Below are 19,103 nucleotides of genomic sequence, written 5' to 3' on the forward strand. Positions count from 1 at the left end.
TGTGGAAAAGGGTAGATTTGTAATTTTACTATATGGTTGGGATGAATCACATTGATTGTGGGTCTACAACAATTGTATAATGGAAATTACTACGTATATTTTTATACTCGACACACCCTGAATGTGAATGCTTTAGCTCAAAACTTAACTTGACCTGATTTAAACTTGTCGGTTTTTTTAAAGTGGTTGGTCAATTGCTTGTCGTTTGATCAACACTATTACTAGTCTACTTGTATTTGTTATATGTGTTTTCTCAAATTAAACATCTCGAATTGTAGATTTTAGGGAGTTTAATGACATATTAACATTTTCCCCACGTAACAAAGTCTCCAGTTCACCTAACTTTTCTAAAACTAAGAGTGTTATTTACATAGCATTAATTTAAATCCATTTTTACAGATAAAAAACGATGTCATTGATTATAACTGGTTAAAACAGAAGGAAAAATAAATAAATAAATAAACCAAAAGATTAAATGTATGTCCAACATTGATTTATAGTTTAGTTCATGTTCACAGATACAGTGCAGAATTCCCTTAACAGGTAGGGAATTAATTCCACTTAACCAATTTACAGCAAAATGGATTGGTGATTTTAACTCGACAAACAGCTGAGGATCTAGGAAGATCCAATAACCCCTGATAAAAACTAGTAACATCAGAATCAGTAGCACAACGATGAAAGTTGATTTTCATCTCCTTCAAAGCTGATGCAGCCTTCAAAAAGTATTCTGCTGTGTCGAGTTCTTTTACTAGACCAATGAAGCCACAGATTTCTACTGTTTCAAGGCATGGCAGATGCTTGGGCGCGAATTCTGGATCAAATCGGTCACCGCAGTCAAACTGATGAATATAACCCACAGTTTTACATGTAATAAAGTACAAGTCTTGGCACAACAAATAAATAAAAAGAAAATTTAACAAGAATAATTCAAGCTTTGCCCCTTTCTCCCAAAATAATCCAACCTTTCGATTAATCCTAAATAAACCCGTTGACAACCCACTTTCTCCCGACAACCCTGGCAGGTCACCCTACCCATTATAACCGGCTACCATCCACATGTCACATCCTTATTGGATAATTGTTTAAAATCTTTTAATTCTAATAATTAAAATAAATAAATAAATTCCTTTCTTCTTCTTCTCCATCATCCCCTTTCTGATCCTATTTCTCTTCTCCCCTTTCATGGCCACCATTAACCCCATACACCACCACCACTTCTATGGCCATCATTAACACCATCCACCACACCCATCATAACCCACCCCCACCGGCAACCATGACCCACCCCACAACCAACATAACCCACCCCAGCGGCGACCACAACCCACCCCCAATTCTCATCTGGGTTGTTAATAGTTCCATTGAGGTGGTTGGACGTGGTGGTAAGCGGAGAGTGATGAGGGAGAACAAGGGGAGCAAGCAGAGTGTGTGGGTCACAACGGTGTGGTAGCGGGCTGATTAGGAGAAGGGGGGGGGGGGCATGGAGCGGGCTGATTGTCAAGGAGGGGAGAGGGTATTGGGGCAGGCTGGTTGACGGGGAAATGGGGTAGGTTGACAGGAAGGTGAGGTGCTGGCGAGAAAGTTCAGGGAGGTGAGGGTGTAAGACTCCAAGAGCCATAGTTAATGGTTAAAAAGTAGTTGAAGAGAGGAGAAGGAAGGAGGAGAGAGAAGGGAAGCCATTGTTAATGGTTAGAGCTAACACCAATGTCGACTGTCAAGAAAGGAGGAAATTACCTGAAGTTTAAGTAACCAGTTAAATAGGCTTGCTATGAGAAAATAAGTAGTAAACTTGGGATTATTCAAGGGTTAATCAAAAGGTTGGATTATTCTGGGAAAACGGGGCAAATGTTAGACTTTTCTTGTTAAATTTTCCTAAAAAGTAAAGTAATAAGCTGCGAAAATTACATAAAAATGTGCTTACATATTTAAGAAGCAACGATTTTAACTTAGGAGCGCAATATAACATCTTAGACAACTCCTCGTCAGCTACATACTCTAACCAGGTCAAATTTGGAAAGACTGGTAGCTCCGTTACTAATAGGAAGACCTGTAAAATCAATAAACAATCCATGAGAGCCTTAGAAATTTACCAACACCAAACAAAAACAAATTGAATGAAAATACAGATTAATAAATAATAAAGACGAGGATCAAGGTTAAGCTTACTTCAAATCTTAATTGCAAAGTTTCTACCCCGGAAACTTTTGTTAAAACCTTTTCTACTTCATCACCATTAAGTTGGTCTAAACAAAGATCTGCTTTAATGAGTGAACTCATATTTCCAATGTCAATTGATGATACCCAAAACTCGTGAATACACAGGTATGCAAGGTTTGATGTTTCTATAACGATACAAGCCTGCTCCAACCCATGAATGGTACGAGTATTCTTAATTAATAATGAGTTTAGGGTCAAGGAGTCCACACAGAGCATTGCTTTGACAACACAATTGACAATGTGCAGCTCTCTAAGAACGGGACAATTGGATGACAGCTTTTTCATAAATTCATCATCAGGAAACTTAAGGTTCCTGAGATGGATGGTTTCCAGATTCGGTAAATGGAAAGATACCGAGGCACCGATATTTAAAGACCCATGCAGATTTAAAACCACGAGTGTCTCACTGAAAAGAAACCTTGGTGGTAGGCAGATATCCATATATTGGTTAAGGATGATATTTAACTCATGTATTTTACGCCTTGCTGCGGCGATCAGCCATGAATTGACATAAAAGGCATCAGCATTAGAAAGATTCAAGCAAAATCGTTGGATATATGATGCTTCATTATGAAGTAGAACATTATCCATGAAACTCTTGAAACAAATCTTTTGCTCCAAAGAGTGTTGTTGATCCCCCGAAGTCTTCTTTTCTTCAGTGAAGTCAAGTACGGGAACTTTGGTCCATACATACTTCCATCTATATGACAATATGCTGGTCTTAACAGCAGACTTCGTAGTGAGAAAAGATAATATATGGCATAGAATCGTGTCTGGTAGGTTACTGATGTGGTCTACGTCTTTAAGACGCCTTCGGTTCCATGGGATTGACATTGAAACCTTACAGAACAACAATAACCAAGTATAAATAAACAAGGATTCAAAATACAACCTCCAAAGAAACAGCATTATAGTTGAAAGTGCATTAAAGCAATAAAATCCACAGTGACACTAACTGATGAACAAATAGACTTGGATTTACCCAAAGACTTGAATGTTGCATTAAAAAAAGTACATGCTCCTTCCAACTTGATTTTGCATCATTCAGAGATTTTAAGTTCATTTAAATTAAGCTCCACAACAGTTTCAGCACAGTTCAATTCAGTACAGTATAGCTGAGTAAGAATAAATTCAGGATTTTTTGACAATAAAATGCAAAAGACAGATTGAACTTTCTAATACACTCGTAATTCAAATGCCAATCCAAAGCAAACCCTCAGCTTCTATAAATGTCATTATTGACAGACTCAATTTTCCAACAAATTCCCACTTCTCAACATATTCAACATATAATGTTGAGCAATAAATATATAATGCAAACTGCATCAAAGCTTGATGTTGTTTGAACATTAAGGGAAAAAATGAAAAAAATAATAAAACATCAACGATTCAACGTGTTATTATAAATAAATTTAACTTAAAAGCTCTTCAAGCTGCCAATCAACTAGTTCAAAGTTCTTTGAAAGATCACTTTTAAGAGCCTAATTGGTTTGAACTAAAGAAGGATACACAATGAACCCTGTAAAAGTAGAGCATTGAGGTCAAATTCAACCCATTCCATGATTCCTTTTTTTCATAAAACCTAGTCGGTTACAATTGCTATTATGGTTTTAAAAATCCTTTTAACTTCAGCCTCCCCATCATATACCGCTATTTTAAGCCTGAGAATCTTGCTCAACCAAGTTCGCCTAGAATTGCATACTACCCTTAAGACTTATTCTCTCCCATCCTCTATTCAAGGGTAATGAGTGAACCAATTTGTTCACACCAGAACCAAGTCTAGCCATATAAAATTTCCATCCAACAAAACAAAATCTAAGTTAAACACGTAACTAGTAACTATGGAGCGGGTTTCCCCTTCGTGTTTGCATCCAAACAAACCCGCAAACCAAATACTTCCTAAGAGTTTATTAATCAACCTTTCATTCACCTCACACCATTTCCTATCTCCACAAATTAGTTTGTAGGACTTTTTCCTTCAGCAATAAAATCAGCTAGTAATTATAAGATTTCAACAACAGCAACAACAAAAGATTAAACATAAAAAAAGTTTATTTTGTCAATTGTCTAATACCTTTAAATCAATCTTGCAATTGGTAATAATTCGCTTTATGAAAACTTATTCATACTATGCGAAACCACTATTAAATTCCAGTCAAAATGTAACAAATTAATCATTTGAAAGCATCCAAATTAATGAGAAAATAGATGATTAACATGAAAAAATTAAAACCAACACACTATAATTTAGCTAAATGTGATATTTCCAACAAAAATCAACATGAATCGTAATAAGATAAATGTAATTATGCTTACATATAAAAATCCAAAAACTAGGGTTTAGCAAAGTAGCAAACATACCGGAAACAGAGGGTTTTGACTGGGGTTTTCGTTATCCTCAGCTTGTTACTCCAATGAATTTTGAAGTGCAAGAATTTTGATATAGATAAACTAGGGCTAATTAGAATTCGTTTGAGATTTAATTTGCAGAATTTCAGAAATTTCTTCAGAATGAAAACCTAATTAAACGATCGGGTTAATGTCAGGGACATTCTGTGAGAACTGAGAAGTGGCACTAGAGGTGGGAACGGGTGCAGAACAAATGTATCGTTGTCTGGACTAGAGGAGTCAATTCGGAGGATCGGATTGGGTCTGATGAGGTTGGGTCGGTTAATTTTTACTGTTAAGTCGTGCTAAATTATTGTGTCCAAACAAGATCAAATCTGGATCGGATATTTTCAAATTAACTACTCGTACAAGAATAAGAAAATAACCCCCTCCCCCCCCCCCAAAAAAAATCCCCTTTGTTGGTTCAAAAATATAACGAATTCATCTTTGGGTCGGTTTTGGATCGATTCGGGTTGGATGTGGTTTTGACACCTTTAGTCCGAACTCGAGCATGTTTTAGCTTGAAACTTAGCTTGAATTGATCCGAACTTCTCGGTTATTTTAGGAGTGCTACTTGCTAGCCCTGTTAGGTCAATTGATAGTTATTTGATTAACTTGTATTATTGTACTTCATGTCTTCGTATGTTTAATTTACATGTAGATAACTTAAATTAGAAATTAGAGAGATTATTCGTAGTTTATTATTGCTACAATGCATACTACGTAAAATTAATAATGTGTTTTAGAGTACTCTGGTCAAACTCAACTTGACCCATAATGGAATAATTATTTCACTATCATATCATTTCTAAATACGAAATACTATATCGTTATTGAAATAGAAAATGCCTCTCGATTTGCAAGAAGGGTGTATGATCAACATTCTCACACATATAATTAAAGACCCATGCAGATTTAAATCCACGAGTATCTCACTAAAAAGAAACCTTGGCGGTAGGCATATATCCATATATTGGCCAAGGATGATATTTAACTCATGTATTTACGCCTTGCTGCGGCGAACAACCATGAATTGACAAAAAGGGCATCGGCATTAGAAAGATTCAAGCAAAATCGTTGGATATACTTCGTATGATGCTTCATTATGAAGTAGAAACATTATTCATGAACCTTAAGGTTGGAAGATATTTCCCACTAGACCAAACTTAACTTGGTATTATACTCCGTAGTTAACAGTTTAACATGAGCATGTCTGAACTTGTCGCCGGTTGTTTAGGAGTGCTCAATAAGTTGGTAGTTGTTTGGTCAACCATAGAAATGGTCAACATGTAGCATTGTACTCGGTATGTAATTTTTTCTTACATGTAGACATCTCAATATTCAGTAGAAATTAGGGAGTTTATTCGTAGTCAGCTACAATACGTAGTACATAAAAATTACATGAGTTTAGAGTGCTCTGGAAAAACTCAACTTAACCTGTTGTTTGAAACTTTGAATAGTTATTTCACTATACTATCGTTTGTGAAATAAAAAATGTCTCTCAAGTTACAAGAAGGATGCATGATCAACATTCTCAACGTATAATTCCGGTTGTCAAGTTTGTACATTAGCATAAATGAGCAAAATGTATAGCTAGTGAATTGATTTTACAGTTATTAGTCCTTCACTCCTTATTACTCCATTTTACTTGACAATTTTGCTAGTGCAAGAGGAAATATTAAGCAAAAGTTTTTTGCTCATTTTTCTCTTTACCAATAGCAAATTTAATATTCAGTCGGTCGTATAATAAAATTGTAATACCCAATTAGTAAACATGAGATTCAAGAGTATGGGATTCAAGATGATGATATCGTGATAGTAAACATCATTCATTGGGTATTTGGGTATTTATGTAATGATAGAGAATATGAGGTTCAAGTTGTAGTGAACACTGAACTTAGGATTCAAGCTGCACCGGAGACAATCTTACGCAAGTATCATTATAAACTCACTTAAGGAAGTCTTGGGTTAAAAAATAAACTATTCTTAGGGCCTGTTTTTTTACGTTGAAATTCAGTTCAGTTCAGTTCTAATTTAATTCAACTCAGTTCAGTTCAGCTCAGTTCAACTCAACTCAACTCAACTCAACTCCCATTTTCCTTCTCTTATAAAATATTCAATTCAGTTCAGTTCAATTCAGCTTGTCAATGAGAACATGCCCTTAATTCGAAGCATATCCTTTTTAAGCTTTCTTACATATAGCCCTTGGGTTTTCTCAAAAAACAAATTATATAGCCCTTAGAAATATGTTTATCATTCTCCAAAAATTAAAACAAAATGAGCTAAAAGATTCAATGTTTGCCGTGTAGAATGACCATTACAGGTCGGTTTTAGAAATTTTAACTTGACAAACAGCTGAAGATCTAGGAATATCTAATAACTCCTGACAAACAGACAAAACAGTAGTAACATCAGAAGTAATACAACAATCAAAGATGATTTTCATCTCCTTCAAAGCAGTTGCAGCCTTCAAAAAGTATGCTATCATGTTGAGTTCTTCTTCATTACCACAAAAGCTACAGATTTCAACACTTTCAAGGCATGGCAGACGCTCGGGTGCAAATTTGGGATCGAATGGAGAATTCTCATTAAACTGTTGAATAAAACCCACAGTATTAAAACTAATACTAACTATGGCACAAAACATTTAAAAAAAAATAAAAAAATAAATCAGAAGCTGTGAAAATCACATAAAATGTGCTTACATATAGGATAATCAACGATTTCAACTTTGGAGCGCAATGTAATGGCTTAGACAACTTCTTCTCAGCGTGACACTTTAACCAGATCAAATTGGGAAAGACTGGTAGCTCTCTTGATGTTAATAATGCCTGTAAACCAAAAACAATCCTTGCTAGCATTAGAAAGTTATCAACACCCAACTAGCAGCATAAAAATAACACTTGTAAATAAAAAGATGATAGAGGTTAAGCTTACTTCAGATTTTAAGTGCAAATATTTTACCCCAGAAACTTTTGATAAAAGCTCCTTCACTTGAAAATCATTGACAAAAAAATTGACTTCTGCTTCATTGAGTGATCTCATCTCTCCAATGTCAACTGATACCCAAAACTCATCAAGAACAAGGTATGTAAGGTTTGGTGTTTTAACAGCAAAAGATACCTTCTCTTGAGAAGTACGAGTTTTTCTTATTATTAATGATTTTAGGGATAAGGACTCCACACAGATTGTAGCTTTGACACAACAGTTGACAATGTGCAGCTCCCTAAGAACAAGGCAGCTGGATGACAACCTTTTCATGAATTCATCATCAGGAAACTTAAACTTACTGAGATGGATGATTTCCAGGTTGGGTAAATGGAAAGACGCCGAGGCACTGATACTTATTGGCCCTTGCAGTTTTAAAACTGTGAGTTTCTCACTTAAAAGAAACCTCGGAGGTAGACATAATACATTCAAAGTTTTAACATTAAGGGCGATATTTATCTCATGCATTTCACGCCTTGATGCGGCAATCAGCCATGAATTGACATAAAAGGCATCAACATCCATAACATCCAAGCAAAATCGTTGGACATAAGATGCATCATTATGAAGAAGAACCTTATCGATGCAATCCTTAAGACAAATCTTTTCCTCCAAAGAGAGCTGTCGATCCGTCGAAATATTAACTATCTCAGTGAAGTCAAGTGCAGGAACTTTGGTCCATACATGCTTCCATCTTTTAGACAATATGCTGGTCTTAACAGCAGACTTTGTAGTGAGAAAAGATAAAATATAGCATAGAACTGTATCTGGTAGGTTACTGATGTGGTCTACACCTTTTTTAATACGCCTTAGGTTCCCTAGACTTGACATTGAAACCTTATAGTACAACAGTATCCAACTAACCAAGTATATATAAACAAGGATTTGAAATAGACCCTCCAAAGTAACAGCACTTACAGCAGTATAGTTAAAACTGCATTAAAGCATTAAGTTTCCCGGGCTTGACATTGAAACCTTATAATACAACAATAACAGAGTATAAATGAACAAAAATTTAAAATACACTATCCTAATGATCATCAGTATAATTGAAACTGCATTAAAGCAAATAAATCAAAATGATATTAGTGATAAGCAGATACACTGAAATTTACTCAAAAATACAAATGGTGCATTGAAACAAGATACTAACGGTGTGCTATTTTCAATTCAGACAATTTAGATTCATTACAATAAAGCTATAAATAATTCAGCACATTTAAATTCAATTCAGTACAGTGTATCAAAATTTAATTCAATTAAATAGTGTAACAGCTAAATTGAATATATCCTATATCAAATTTTGGTAGAAGAAGCAAACCAATTCCAACTAAGAGTGATCATGAAGGTCATAAATTAGACCAAATATAGCTCAAACTAATGTGAGGGCAACAAAATTGAGAAACCAAAAACCTCAGACATTGATTGACACACAATATATTAAGGCCTTTTTTTTTTAATCAAAATTCAGTTTATCAGTTTCGATAACAATTAGATTTAGACATAATCTGTTCACTTCAACAATTTTTTTGGATTTTGGACAACCTAAATCAATTTAGGCCACCGAAGCAAAGCCACTATGACAAACAATGACTGTCTGTTCAAATCAACAATTTAGAGTTTGGTCTTTGGACACCCTAAATCAATTTAGACACAATCTTGTTTAAAACCAAATCTAAAAAGAGTTCATATCAAAGTAAGCTGGCATACAAAAGAGACCACATCTTACAAATGGTGCAAAGATTGCAATTACAAAACAAATATATAATATATAGACTACCCTATACTTTCCATCAGTTACGCCATCTTAAACCCGAATGTCCTGAACCACCAAGTTTGTTTGCCTTTCATGACTTCTTTTCTCTCCTCTCAATCCTAGAATGATGAGTGAACCAGGTCGAGTCTGGCCAAAGTAAATTCAATTCCAACCCCTCCTATGATGGATTTAATCAGTATTTCTTTTGAAGAAATGCAAGCCTTGATCTTGCAATTACAACATCACAGCAAGCAGACATTCAAAGAGCACCTGGACCATCTAAGGATCATGAGAATGTACAAGATAATAAGTTATATATAGGCGTTAATCTTCTTTTCTTTAATCATGTGTGGCTGTGTAAGTATATTTGTCTGTTAAATTTTACCCAAAAGTTAGTTCTTTTCTTTAATCATGTGTGGCTGTGTAAGTATATTTGTCTGTTAAATTTTACCCAAAAGTTAGAGCTATGTATGCACACAAGCTAGGTTTTCGTATGGCCAAACAGTAAACACTAAGGTGCGGCCTTTGAATGTCATAAGCATCAGAAATTCCCTGGCAACAAAGACCTATAAATCAACCTCTCTCCTTTTACTTATATACTATAGATTTTGGACAGCTTTCTCCCTCGTCGTTCAGTAACACTTGCAAAGGTCATCATGGCAGGCTGGTGTTAAATTTTGAGAGAATATGAAATGGGTCCGACAATCCGAACAAGGAGGAGGAGAGTTTGGTCCATACACGAGGCTTAAGAGCTTTCATACTAAAACCAATTGACAATAGTGACAATAGTAGGAGTAACTTCTCTACCTTATAAAGTGGAATCATCTCTCCTCTTTCTCCAATGTGGGACACTCACAAGTGGGCGACAATGGGTTTCAGCAGCTAGCAGCAATATAGCAATATGGCAGAAGGAGTTTGGGTCTATGGTGGTAAATTGGCAATAAGAAGTCATGGAGATCATGTATCTGTCACCCCGAACTAAGGGGATTGCAATGTAAAACTACCAAAGAACCAAACAAAGGGTCATCAATTGCAATTTTCCCATATACAACTTTTCGTCGAACAAAATGGATCCTAAGTGAGCCAAACTACTAATAAGTAACTAGGGTTTTCACCTTCCATGCAATAAAAACCGCGAATGCTTTTTAAGAGTTTATCAATCATTAATTTGCCTAGTAAACTATAATTCAACTAAATTTTTAATAGCTGAATACTATGAATTCTATGATTGAATAATAACTACAATTTTTACTAGAAGCACTAATTTGCCTAGGAAACTTCTATATTCATAATCAGCTATTAATTTCCAAAACCCTAATTTGTTGACAATTGTTTTATATTTCTCTAGAAACTTCTATATTTCAATTATTAATAATCTATAATCTATCTAATATTAGCTAATTTGAGATCTCTGAATATAAAATAAGCTCCAAATCACTCCTGCAATTGCTAAAATTTCGAATTTCGAAAACTAATTCATACCAATGTCAAATTCCAATTGACATAAGAAAGCATCCAAAGAACTAAGAATATAGTTCGTTTAAAATTGGTAATTAAAATCAACAAACTATAATTCAGCTTAATTTGATATTTCGAACAAAAAATCAACATAAAAAGTTACTTATGCATTTACGCTTACATATTATAAAGCTCAAACTAGAGTTTAGCAAACGTACCGAAAACAGAAGATTTTGACTGGGGTTTTCGTTATCTTCGTATTGTTAAAGCTTTAAATTTTAACGCTTGCATCAGGAATTGATGAATATAACTAGGGTAAACAGAATTCGTTGGAGACCTAATTTGCAAAATATCCGAAATTTCTAGATGAAAACAAGGAATCCCTTTATTTTTTTTTGTGTTTAGAGAGCCACCGGATTAGATCCCGTAATTTTAATATTTATCATTAGTTTAATACAATTACTAAATGAAGTCCGTGCTATGCACGGTTTGTTTGATTTTTATTTAATTTTTTTTTTTGTATTAATGTGCTAAAATTTGTTATATATTTAGATAAAATTCCTAATATCAAAAGATAATATATAATATTTAATTAGTTTAAACTTAAAAATTGTATTCGCCAATTTTGCTTACGTGACATTTGAATTATTTAATTATAAAAGAAATATAATAATCTCTTATTTGATTGGCTACAACAAAAATTTATAATACTATGTGGCGCTCTAAGAAAATTAGATCCTAAGTGGCTCTCTAAAAACTCGGGAAAAAACTCCCCTTTATATATATATATATTAGATTTTACTATAAAAAATAATATCAAATTGCAAAATAGGATGAAAAATTACGATTTTTTTAAATTATTAAAGAAAACTGAGGAAGAAATGCATGCACGACTAATAAAAATAACTATGGATTACATTACAAAGTTATAGATAAGATTACATTATTGTATTATATGACTTTGTTCCCGTCATAAAATAAATAAATAAACAAATAAATCTTTGTTGAATGTGTAAAAATGAATATACTTGCCAAATAGAAAAGAAATATTATTGTAAAGTAAGTATTAAATTAAATACTTCTCTAAGTAGCTTTGGAAAAAAAAAAAAACCCTTTTGGAGGGAAAATTTTTAACAAGGTTATGACAAGTGTCATTTTTGGTTTCGCCTTTAGTATAGGTATATATATATTGATTGATTGATTGATTGATTTGATTGATGATATATTGATTGATTATTGTAAAGTAAGTATTAAATTAAATACTTCTCTAAGAAGTTTTGGGGAAAAATAAATAAATAAATAAAAATAAAAACCCTTAGGAAAATTTTTTAACCAGGTTATGACAATTGTCATTTCTGGTTTCGCCTTTAGTATAGGTATATTGATAAGGGCGGGTGATGAGAATCGATTCCAGAATCCTGGGATCGGGAGGGAAGCTCTGACCACTTGAGCTATCCCTCACTCTCGGAGCCCCTTTATTTGATAATAAACAAAAATCGTTTATGTATTGACATTTTTGTAAATAAGTCAACAAAACATCTATACAGTATGACATTATTGTAAATAAGTCAACAAAACATTCTATGTATGATATTTTTGTAAATAAATCAATATTTGTGTGACCCACATTCAATAAAAGTTATTGATTTATTTACAGAAATGTCACTAGATAAACACATTTTTTTTTATCATCAAGATAAACTTGTATTTTCTCGGTGTAAATCCCGGTACTTTAAAACACGTGTACTTACAATATTGTCATTAGGTAACAATTGTTATATTATTTTTACTTTTTTGTGTTTAGAGAGTCACAAGGGCGGGGATGAGAATCGATCTCAGCATCTCCTAGAACTGGGAATGATGCTCTAACCGCTTGAATTATCCCCCACTCTCACAATTATTATATTATGACGAATGCCAAGTTCTATATTCTCATATGAAAACTTATTTAATTCATATTTGATCTTACACACATGTTTGAACTTTCTGTGGAGATCAGTGGTGTGGAATATAGGCATGGGCACGGGTCGAGCGGATTCGAGTAGCATGTGTCGTATTTCTGACTCAAGTGGGTCTTGTGTAAAACGGGCCATGAAATACTAGTGCAGTATCGAGCTTGTGTCAATCTCATAAATGATGCACATGCACAACTCAACTAGCATGCCAATTCGTGGCGTGTCAATGGACGGATGGGCCCTTATATTTGATAACTTTGTACTAAGTATTATTAAAAAGAATAATCCCACACTTTGACACTTGTTGAAAACAATCTCACCATTGAGAAATATGGCATATAGATAGAAAATTTATGTTAAAATGCAATAAACAGTCTGAATATCACCCGAAGAACAAAACTAGTCTAGTGATATGCCGCCTAAACTTACAAGTATATTTTTTTTTACTCCTAAATTATGATTAAACGCACTCACCCAATTATATAATACTTAGTACTATATGACATTTATTTTTAAAAGATGAATGCACAAGTACTAATATTCCACAATTAAAAAAAAAATAAAATAAAAAATAAAAAAAATCCTCTCATCATACAATTATATGCATACCACATATTCGAATCACCACACGTTGATGACCTTGAAACATTCCTATAATTTTTTTCTAAATATAAACTATTCATCATATTAATATACCAAATTTAGACACCCTACCCTAAATCTTGAACCCTATAAAATGCGAAGAAATCATTCATCAAAATAATCAACCTTCATTTGGTCATCAAACAGATAATACATTATTATTTATACAAATATTTATATATAGGCAACACAAATTTTTGAGTAATATCAATTAGCATTCAACTACGTATACAATGGCGTTAAACAAGATTGTCGCATTTCTCTTGATCGCCGTGGTTGTCATGACAACGACGACGACGACATTGGCTGCTGATCAAGGACGACCAGGATGCGTGAAGCCATGCTACAAAGAATGTTTGGTTTTGAAGAAATCTCAACCAAAAGATTGCAAAGTAGCATGCACTAGTATATGCAAAATACAGACCAAATTCAATAATAATGGTGTAAAGGCTAATTCTGTACAATCCAATTCAATACAAACCAGTTCGATTTTTGGTAATGTAGATGAGCTTCTTAGCGTCTACTTTAGCGCCTACAATGGCATGTAACATTTTTTTTTTTGACCTATATACACAATTTGTATACCAAACTGATGACCAAATGAAATGATGATTATTGATCCTTTGAATACATGACACATTCATTTAATTTTTATGTCAATTTAATTTGTTGCACGTGTTGGATTTCGTCACATCATCGATCTGTATATATTGTGGTTTTATGGACATATGATCAATATGATATATATGGTACGTATGGGTGTAGTTGTGCAAATCGATTAATGAAATGATGAGGTACTCCATAGATTATTCTTAAAAATGTTAAAATTGGGGGAAACCCTAACATCTAACTATCTTTTTTTATTATATTCAAGGTCATTTAATTATTTAATTTACTCTTATAATAACTTTGACCATTTAAATAGTTTATCAATATTATTTCATAATAATAATTCTTATAGTTGCACAGTTGACAATTCTAATTGAGGCACATAAGGTTTTTTTTTTTTCTATTCTTATTATACATTAATTGATATAATTATATATCTTGTTTTGATATTGGCACATAGGAAGTTTAAATTAGCTCATCATACTCTTGAATTAATTAAAACGTTATCCACCCCTAAGCTTAAGAAAGCCGAAAAGGAGATAATTGAAGAAAATTGTCTTTTTACGTAAAAATAAAGTTGTAGTAAAATGTAATTAAATAATATAGTCTTGCTTCATCAAGTCTATTAAACTATGATTTAAAGGTTCTTTACGATCAACCATTATTGCTTCATTAAGACTTTTGTTGAAAAAAAAAAAAGTTCGTGTTATCTATGGAGTATCACCGATTTTTATCTTTCAACAAAAATCTAACATAAACTAGCTAATCTAACTTATTATTTATAGACACTTTTCATAAATACTATTGCAGTAATTGTACGTAAGTAAAATAAATTGGATATTAATTGAAAAATACTAGCTAATCTGTTTTTTGGTTTTTTGTTCTCTAAAATTATATGATATGAGTCCCATAATGAATCAAAATTATATTAACTTATTAAAATTATGATAATTATGAAAACTGACAACAGAAAAGTGGAAGTTCCTTTTTCTTGTTTCCTGTTTTTGGTTTTCAAAAAAAAGAAAACCAAAAACCAAAACTGATGCCAAACAAGCCCTTAGTTTTTGGATATTCATTGAAGTATAATTAATTAAAATTAAGATGAATAGGTAGAGAGAAAATATTATAATTTTAAATTATTTTATGACAAACTTGAAGTAGGACTAGTCTTTCCATACAAGTATAAATAATAATTCTAATAACTAACTCATCACCACTCAAATCTCAAAATTTATAGTGGTTAGTTGTATGGTACGAGTGTCTTTCCGAGACAAACTGAGTCAATTTGTGATTAACTTTTTAGTTTTTTTCAACATGTACTTCTCTCACTCTCCTTCAGTTATTTTCTTTTTCTCGTCCACCCCTCCTTTTTTCCCTAATGCTTAATACCACACAAGTTCCTCCAACTTTCTTCGTACTCGAATTTCTAGCTACTTTAAAATCACCTTTGATAGCCTCAAAACTTGCCTTTAATTCCTCCAGGTAAAACTCATCATATACCAAAATTAGGCACCTTAAGGTCTGAAAACCTACAATAAATAGAGACGGAAAAACATAGCTTTTTTTTAAAAAAAAATAAAGAACATAGAATTTCGTCTTCACTTTTCACTATAAAAATAAAGTACATACTCCATAAATAAAACCTAGCTATTATATACATCGATCTACAATGGCATCAAACAAGATCGTTGCATTTCTTTTGATCACCATGATTGTTATGACAACAACAACTACTACATACGCTACATTTGATGAGTTAATAAAAGAATGCAAGACAAATTGTCACAAAGAGTGTATGGATCATTTGGGGCAATTCAAGTCATCAAAGTCATGTGCCCAAAGTTGCTCTTTAATGTGCGGTGGTATGTTTGGAGGAGATCATCACTAAATTATTATCTTCATAATTTAACATTTGATAAGTTGTTACTACTCAAAACATTAGAAATGTTTAGTCCAAAAAATGTTTTAAATAGTGCCTCTTTATTGTAGAGGAAAACAATAATCTACGTAGTATATATGTTTCATGAATAGTGTGTTGCTGCTCATGAATTTGATGAGTTTAGATCCACAAATATTGATCGAATCAACAAAGTGTTGAGATTTTGTATTTAGTTGATTAAGGAAGATGATAAAACTGTTTATCAATAAGATCAATAGATTTGGTGGCATCAAATAAAGGGAATGAATGATGTAACTTTTTATATACTACGTACAATAATATATAGTTGAATGCAATACAATAAAAAGTAGATTTGGCCTACAAAATATTCATCGCATGACTTTTTTTCCGTTGTCCATGAGTTGGGCGATGAAAAAAAAAAAAAAAACTAAGTAGATATAGATTGTTGCCTAAGGTCCATCACCCAATTGGGTATAGGGACCAAGCCAAGCTTGGTTCAATGGAAAGAAGAGCACCATCCAATCATGAGGTAGGGGGTTCAATTCACACTAGTGACAATTTGGGGGAGTGGAATTCCCTTATCTTCCCCCTACTCTTTCAAATTGTCTAACCTGTTAACTCGGCTCGGGGGGACCAATGATAGGGTCCGACCCAATAAGGCCATTCTCCTTGCTAACCCCCCCCCCCCCCCTAAAAAAAAGGGTGTAGGGATGACAATGGATTAGACTTAAGGTGGATTATGCTAAATCCATTTCCGACCCTACAAGAAGTCAAAGGATAAATATTACTCTGAATCCGACTTCAATATCCAGCCTCTGACTCCGATCTGATTTCAAGTTTTTTTTTTGGTTATTCAATTTATTTTGAGAAATTGGGTTTGGATACATATATATACAATGATCATAGAAACAAAACACTAATTGGCTCCACAATTGGAGTATACAATTACACATAACCACCTCCAAAAATTTTATATATAAGTCGGAGTTGGAGTCCAATCACGGGTCAGACCGTCTCATAATCAGAAATCAATAACATAATAAACAAGTAGATTGCACATTTAAATGAGATCAATCATTATTTGAATTCATTTTTCAAATGCGCATTTTACACACACACAGAGAAAGGGGGGTAAAGTTTTAAAAAATTGAGATCGATATAACCTTATTGCGGTTGAATCCTCCAATATGAGACACTATGGTACTTTGCCGATCTTAGGGTTATTCTAAATGTAATTGATTAATTCAAACCTTTCATAATAGCATTCAACATAAACCTCATATTCCAATTTGCTTACATATTACAATTGGAATTTTTGTGAGTTTGAAGCTCGCTACTAGGTTGTCATAAAAAAATTCGTCATCATGTATAGGTTTAATTTCTTTCATCTACAAGCTAATATTAATAGATCACTTGACCTTTTAAGCAAATTTCTGGACATAAAATTCTTTTTTCAAATAATTTTGTTGTATTTAATCATAAAAGTATGCATTTGTAAATGCATTTAGTACTCCGTAAAATAGAATACCAACTAGATAAAGAGAGACAATGCATAACAGGGGTAAGACCGACTCTAAATAAACTCTTAAGTAATTAAATAAATTATATTTTTCGTAATAAAAAACGTAATTAAAGAATGTTTCTTTTAAAAATAAATATTAGATCAACAACTAAACATTTTTTTACGGGAACAACTAAACATACTACAGTATTGTTTTATACTCCGTAAAAAAATTGATCACAGCAAGGTTGTGTTTGACAACTGGCTTATTTGAGCAAAATCAGTTTATTTGACTAACATTAGCTTGTGACTACTCCTTAAATAAGCTAATTCAAGGTATTTGGTGGGAAGCTTATTTAAAGAGTTTATTCTATTAAATATGCTTATTCAATATCTTAAGGTGAAATGGCATTTACATGTACCCCATTAAAATTGAAATCTGTTGACTCGAATGAACAATACAAGAGGGGGTGGTGAATTGTATTGTAGAGGAACTAGGGTAATTTTTGCGGAATTTATAAAGGAACTCAAATAAAAACTAAAAGTGCAAAGAGAGATTTTACGTGGAAAACTTCTTGGCCCTAATCAAGAAGAAAAACCACGACCACAAGGGATTTTAAACTCAATTCTTAATAATAATATGGCAAACAACTTATTACAAATTAAGACTCTAAACTCAAGTTCCTCTATGAACTTGAGCCCCCTTCAACTGATCCCTCAATCAGTCGAACTCTCAAACTCTCTCTCTTTCTCCTTGCTTCACTCAAAGCAATAAAACACTCTTAGAGTTTCCCCAAACTCTAACTCAATACAACTCAAAGATTAAACTCTAAATTGCTAAGTACAAAGACACTCAAGGACTTAAGTGGATTATGGCTCTTTTTTCAAAAGGTAAAAGACTGTAATGCTCAAGTGTGTTTTTCCAACTAAAAAACCAAGGCTATTTATAAAAGAGTTTGGCAGTTAAATCGTAGTTGCCTTAATCACCACTTAATCACAACTTCCTTAAACTTAGGAAGTGCAATTCGTGGATGCTTGGGCAGCAAGCTGAGCACATTACAAGGAAGTGGTTTACTGCTTCCTATTTTCTCTCAACTTCCTTGACCAAGTAAAACAACCGTTTACAAAGAATATTTTCCAAATTAGATTTTCCAAAATAATAGGATAGAATTAAAACAGAAAATCTTTTTAACTAACAAGATATTTTAACTCAAAAGATATTTTTCGAAATAAAATTAAAACAAGTTAAAATATGGAAAAATAAAATCTTTATCAAATAAAATTAAATCCACTTAAATCCTATCAATTGTAATGTACTTAACACAAATACAAGTTGCCTAAAATAAAGATAAAATACATTAGACTCCTTAATACTCTGAGAAGCTTCGACTCTGAAGCTGCAGTTCCTCACCCAAGGAACTTTCCTTTGAAGCTTCAACTCTTGAGCTTCAGTTCCCTTCAAGGAACACGACTTGATTGATTTCTTTATTCTTCCATAGCTAGCTCTGATCTTGTTCCATGCTCCCTTCTCACTCAAGAATTTCCTAGCACAAACCTGTCATAAATCAAAGCTAAAACCGAAAGTTAAACTTGTTATAGGTTTGCTTAGGTTCCTTGAGTCATCATCAAAACATGTAAAGTCAACAAAATCCAAACACAAGTACCTACCATCCCAATTAGCTTATT

General features: G+C 33.0%; 1 protein-coding gene across 1 annotated transcript; it reads right to left on the bottom strand.

Moving 5' to 3' along the window:
• Positions 1–455: 455 nt before the first annotated feature.
• Positions 456–11,334, bottom strand: LOC110724506. The gene is made up of 6 exons (XM_021903928.1): positions 7,546–11,334; positions 7,314–7,439; positions 6,930–7,201; positions 2,170–3,112; positions 1,925–2,050; positions 456–842 (listed from the first exon to the last, which is right to left on the bottom strand). The coding sequence occupies exons 1-6, from the start codon at positions 8,425–8,427 to the stop codon at positions 552–554; spliced, it is 2,640 nt and encodes an 879-aa protein (XP_021759620.1). The 5' UTR covers positions 8,428–11,334; the 3' UTR covers positions 456–551.
• Positions 11,335–19,103: the final 7,769 nt, after the last annotated feature.

The sequence above is a fragment of the Chenopodium quinoa genome, unplaced genomic scaffold (genome assembly GCF_001683475.1).
Source record: "Chenopodium quinoa cultivar QQ74 unplaced genomic scaffold, ASM168347v1, whole genome shotgun sequence".
NCBI lineage: Eukaryota > Viridiplantae > Streptophyta > Magnoliopsida > Caryophyllales > Amaranthaceae > Chenopodium > Chenopodium quinoa.

What these genes read in the sequence shown, in the direction of transcription:
- LOC110724506 (XM_021903928.1), bottom strand. Translation starts at nt 8,427, where the DNA reads ATGTCAAGTCTAGGGAACCTAAGGCGTATTAAAAAAGGTGTAGACCAC. An exon ending in AATCGTTGATTATCCTATAT is followed by an intron (nt 7,202 to 7,313) that starts GTAAGCACATTT and finishes TTTATTCAACAG; the next exon opens with TTTAATGAGAATTCTCCATT. An exon ending in CTTTGCAATTAAGATTTGAA is followed by an intron (nt 2,051 to 2,169) that starts GTAAGCTTAACC and finishes TTGATTTTACAG; the next exon opens with GTCTTCCTATTAGTAACGGA.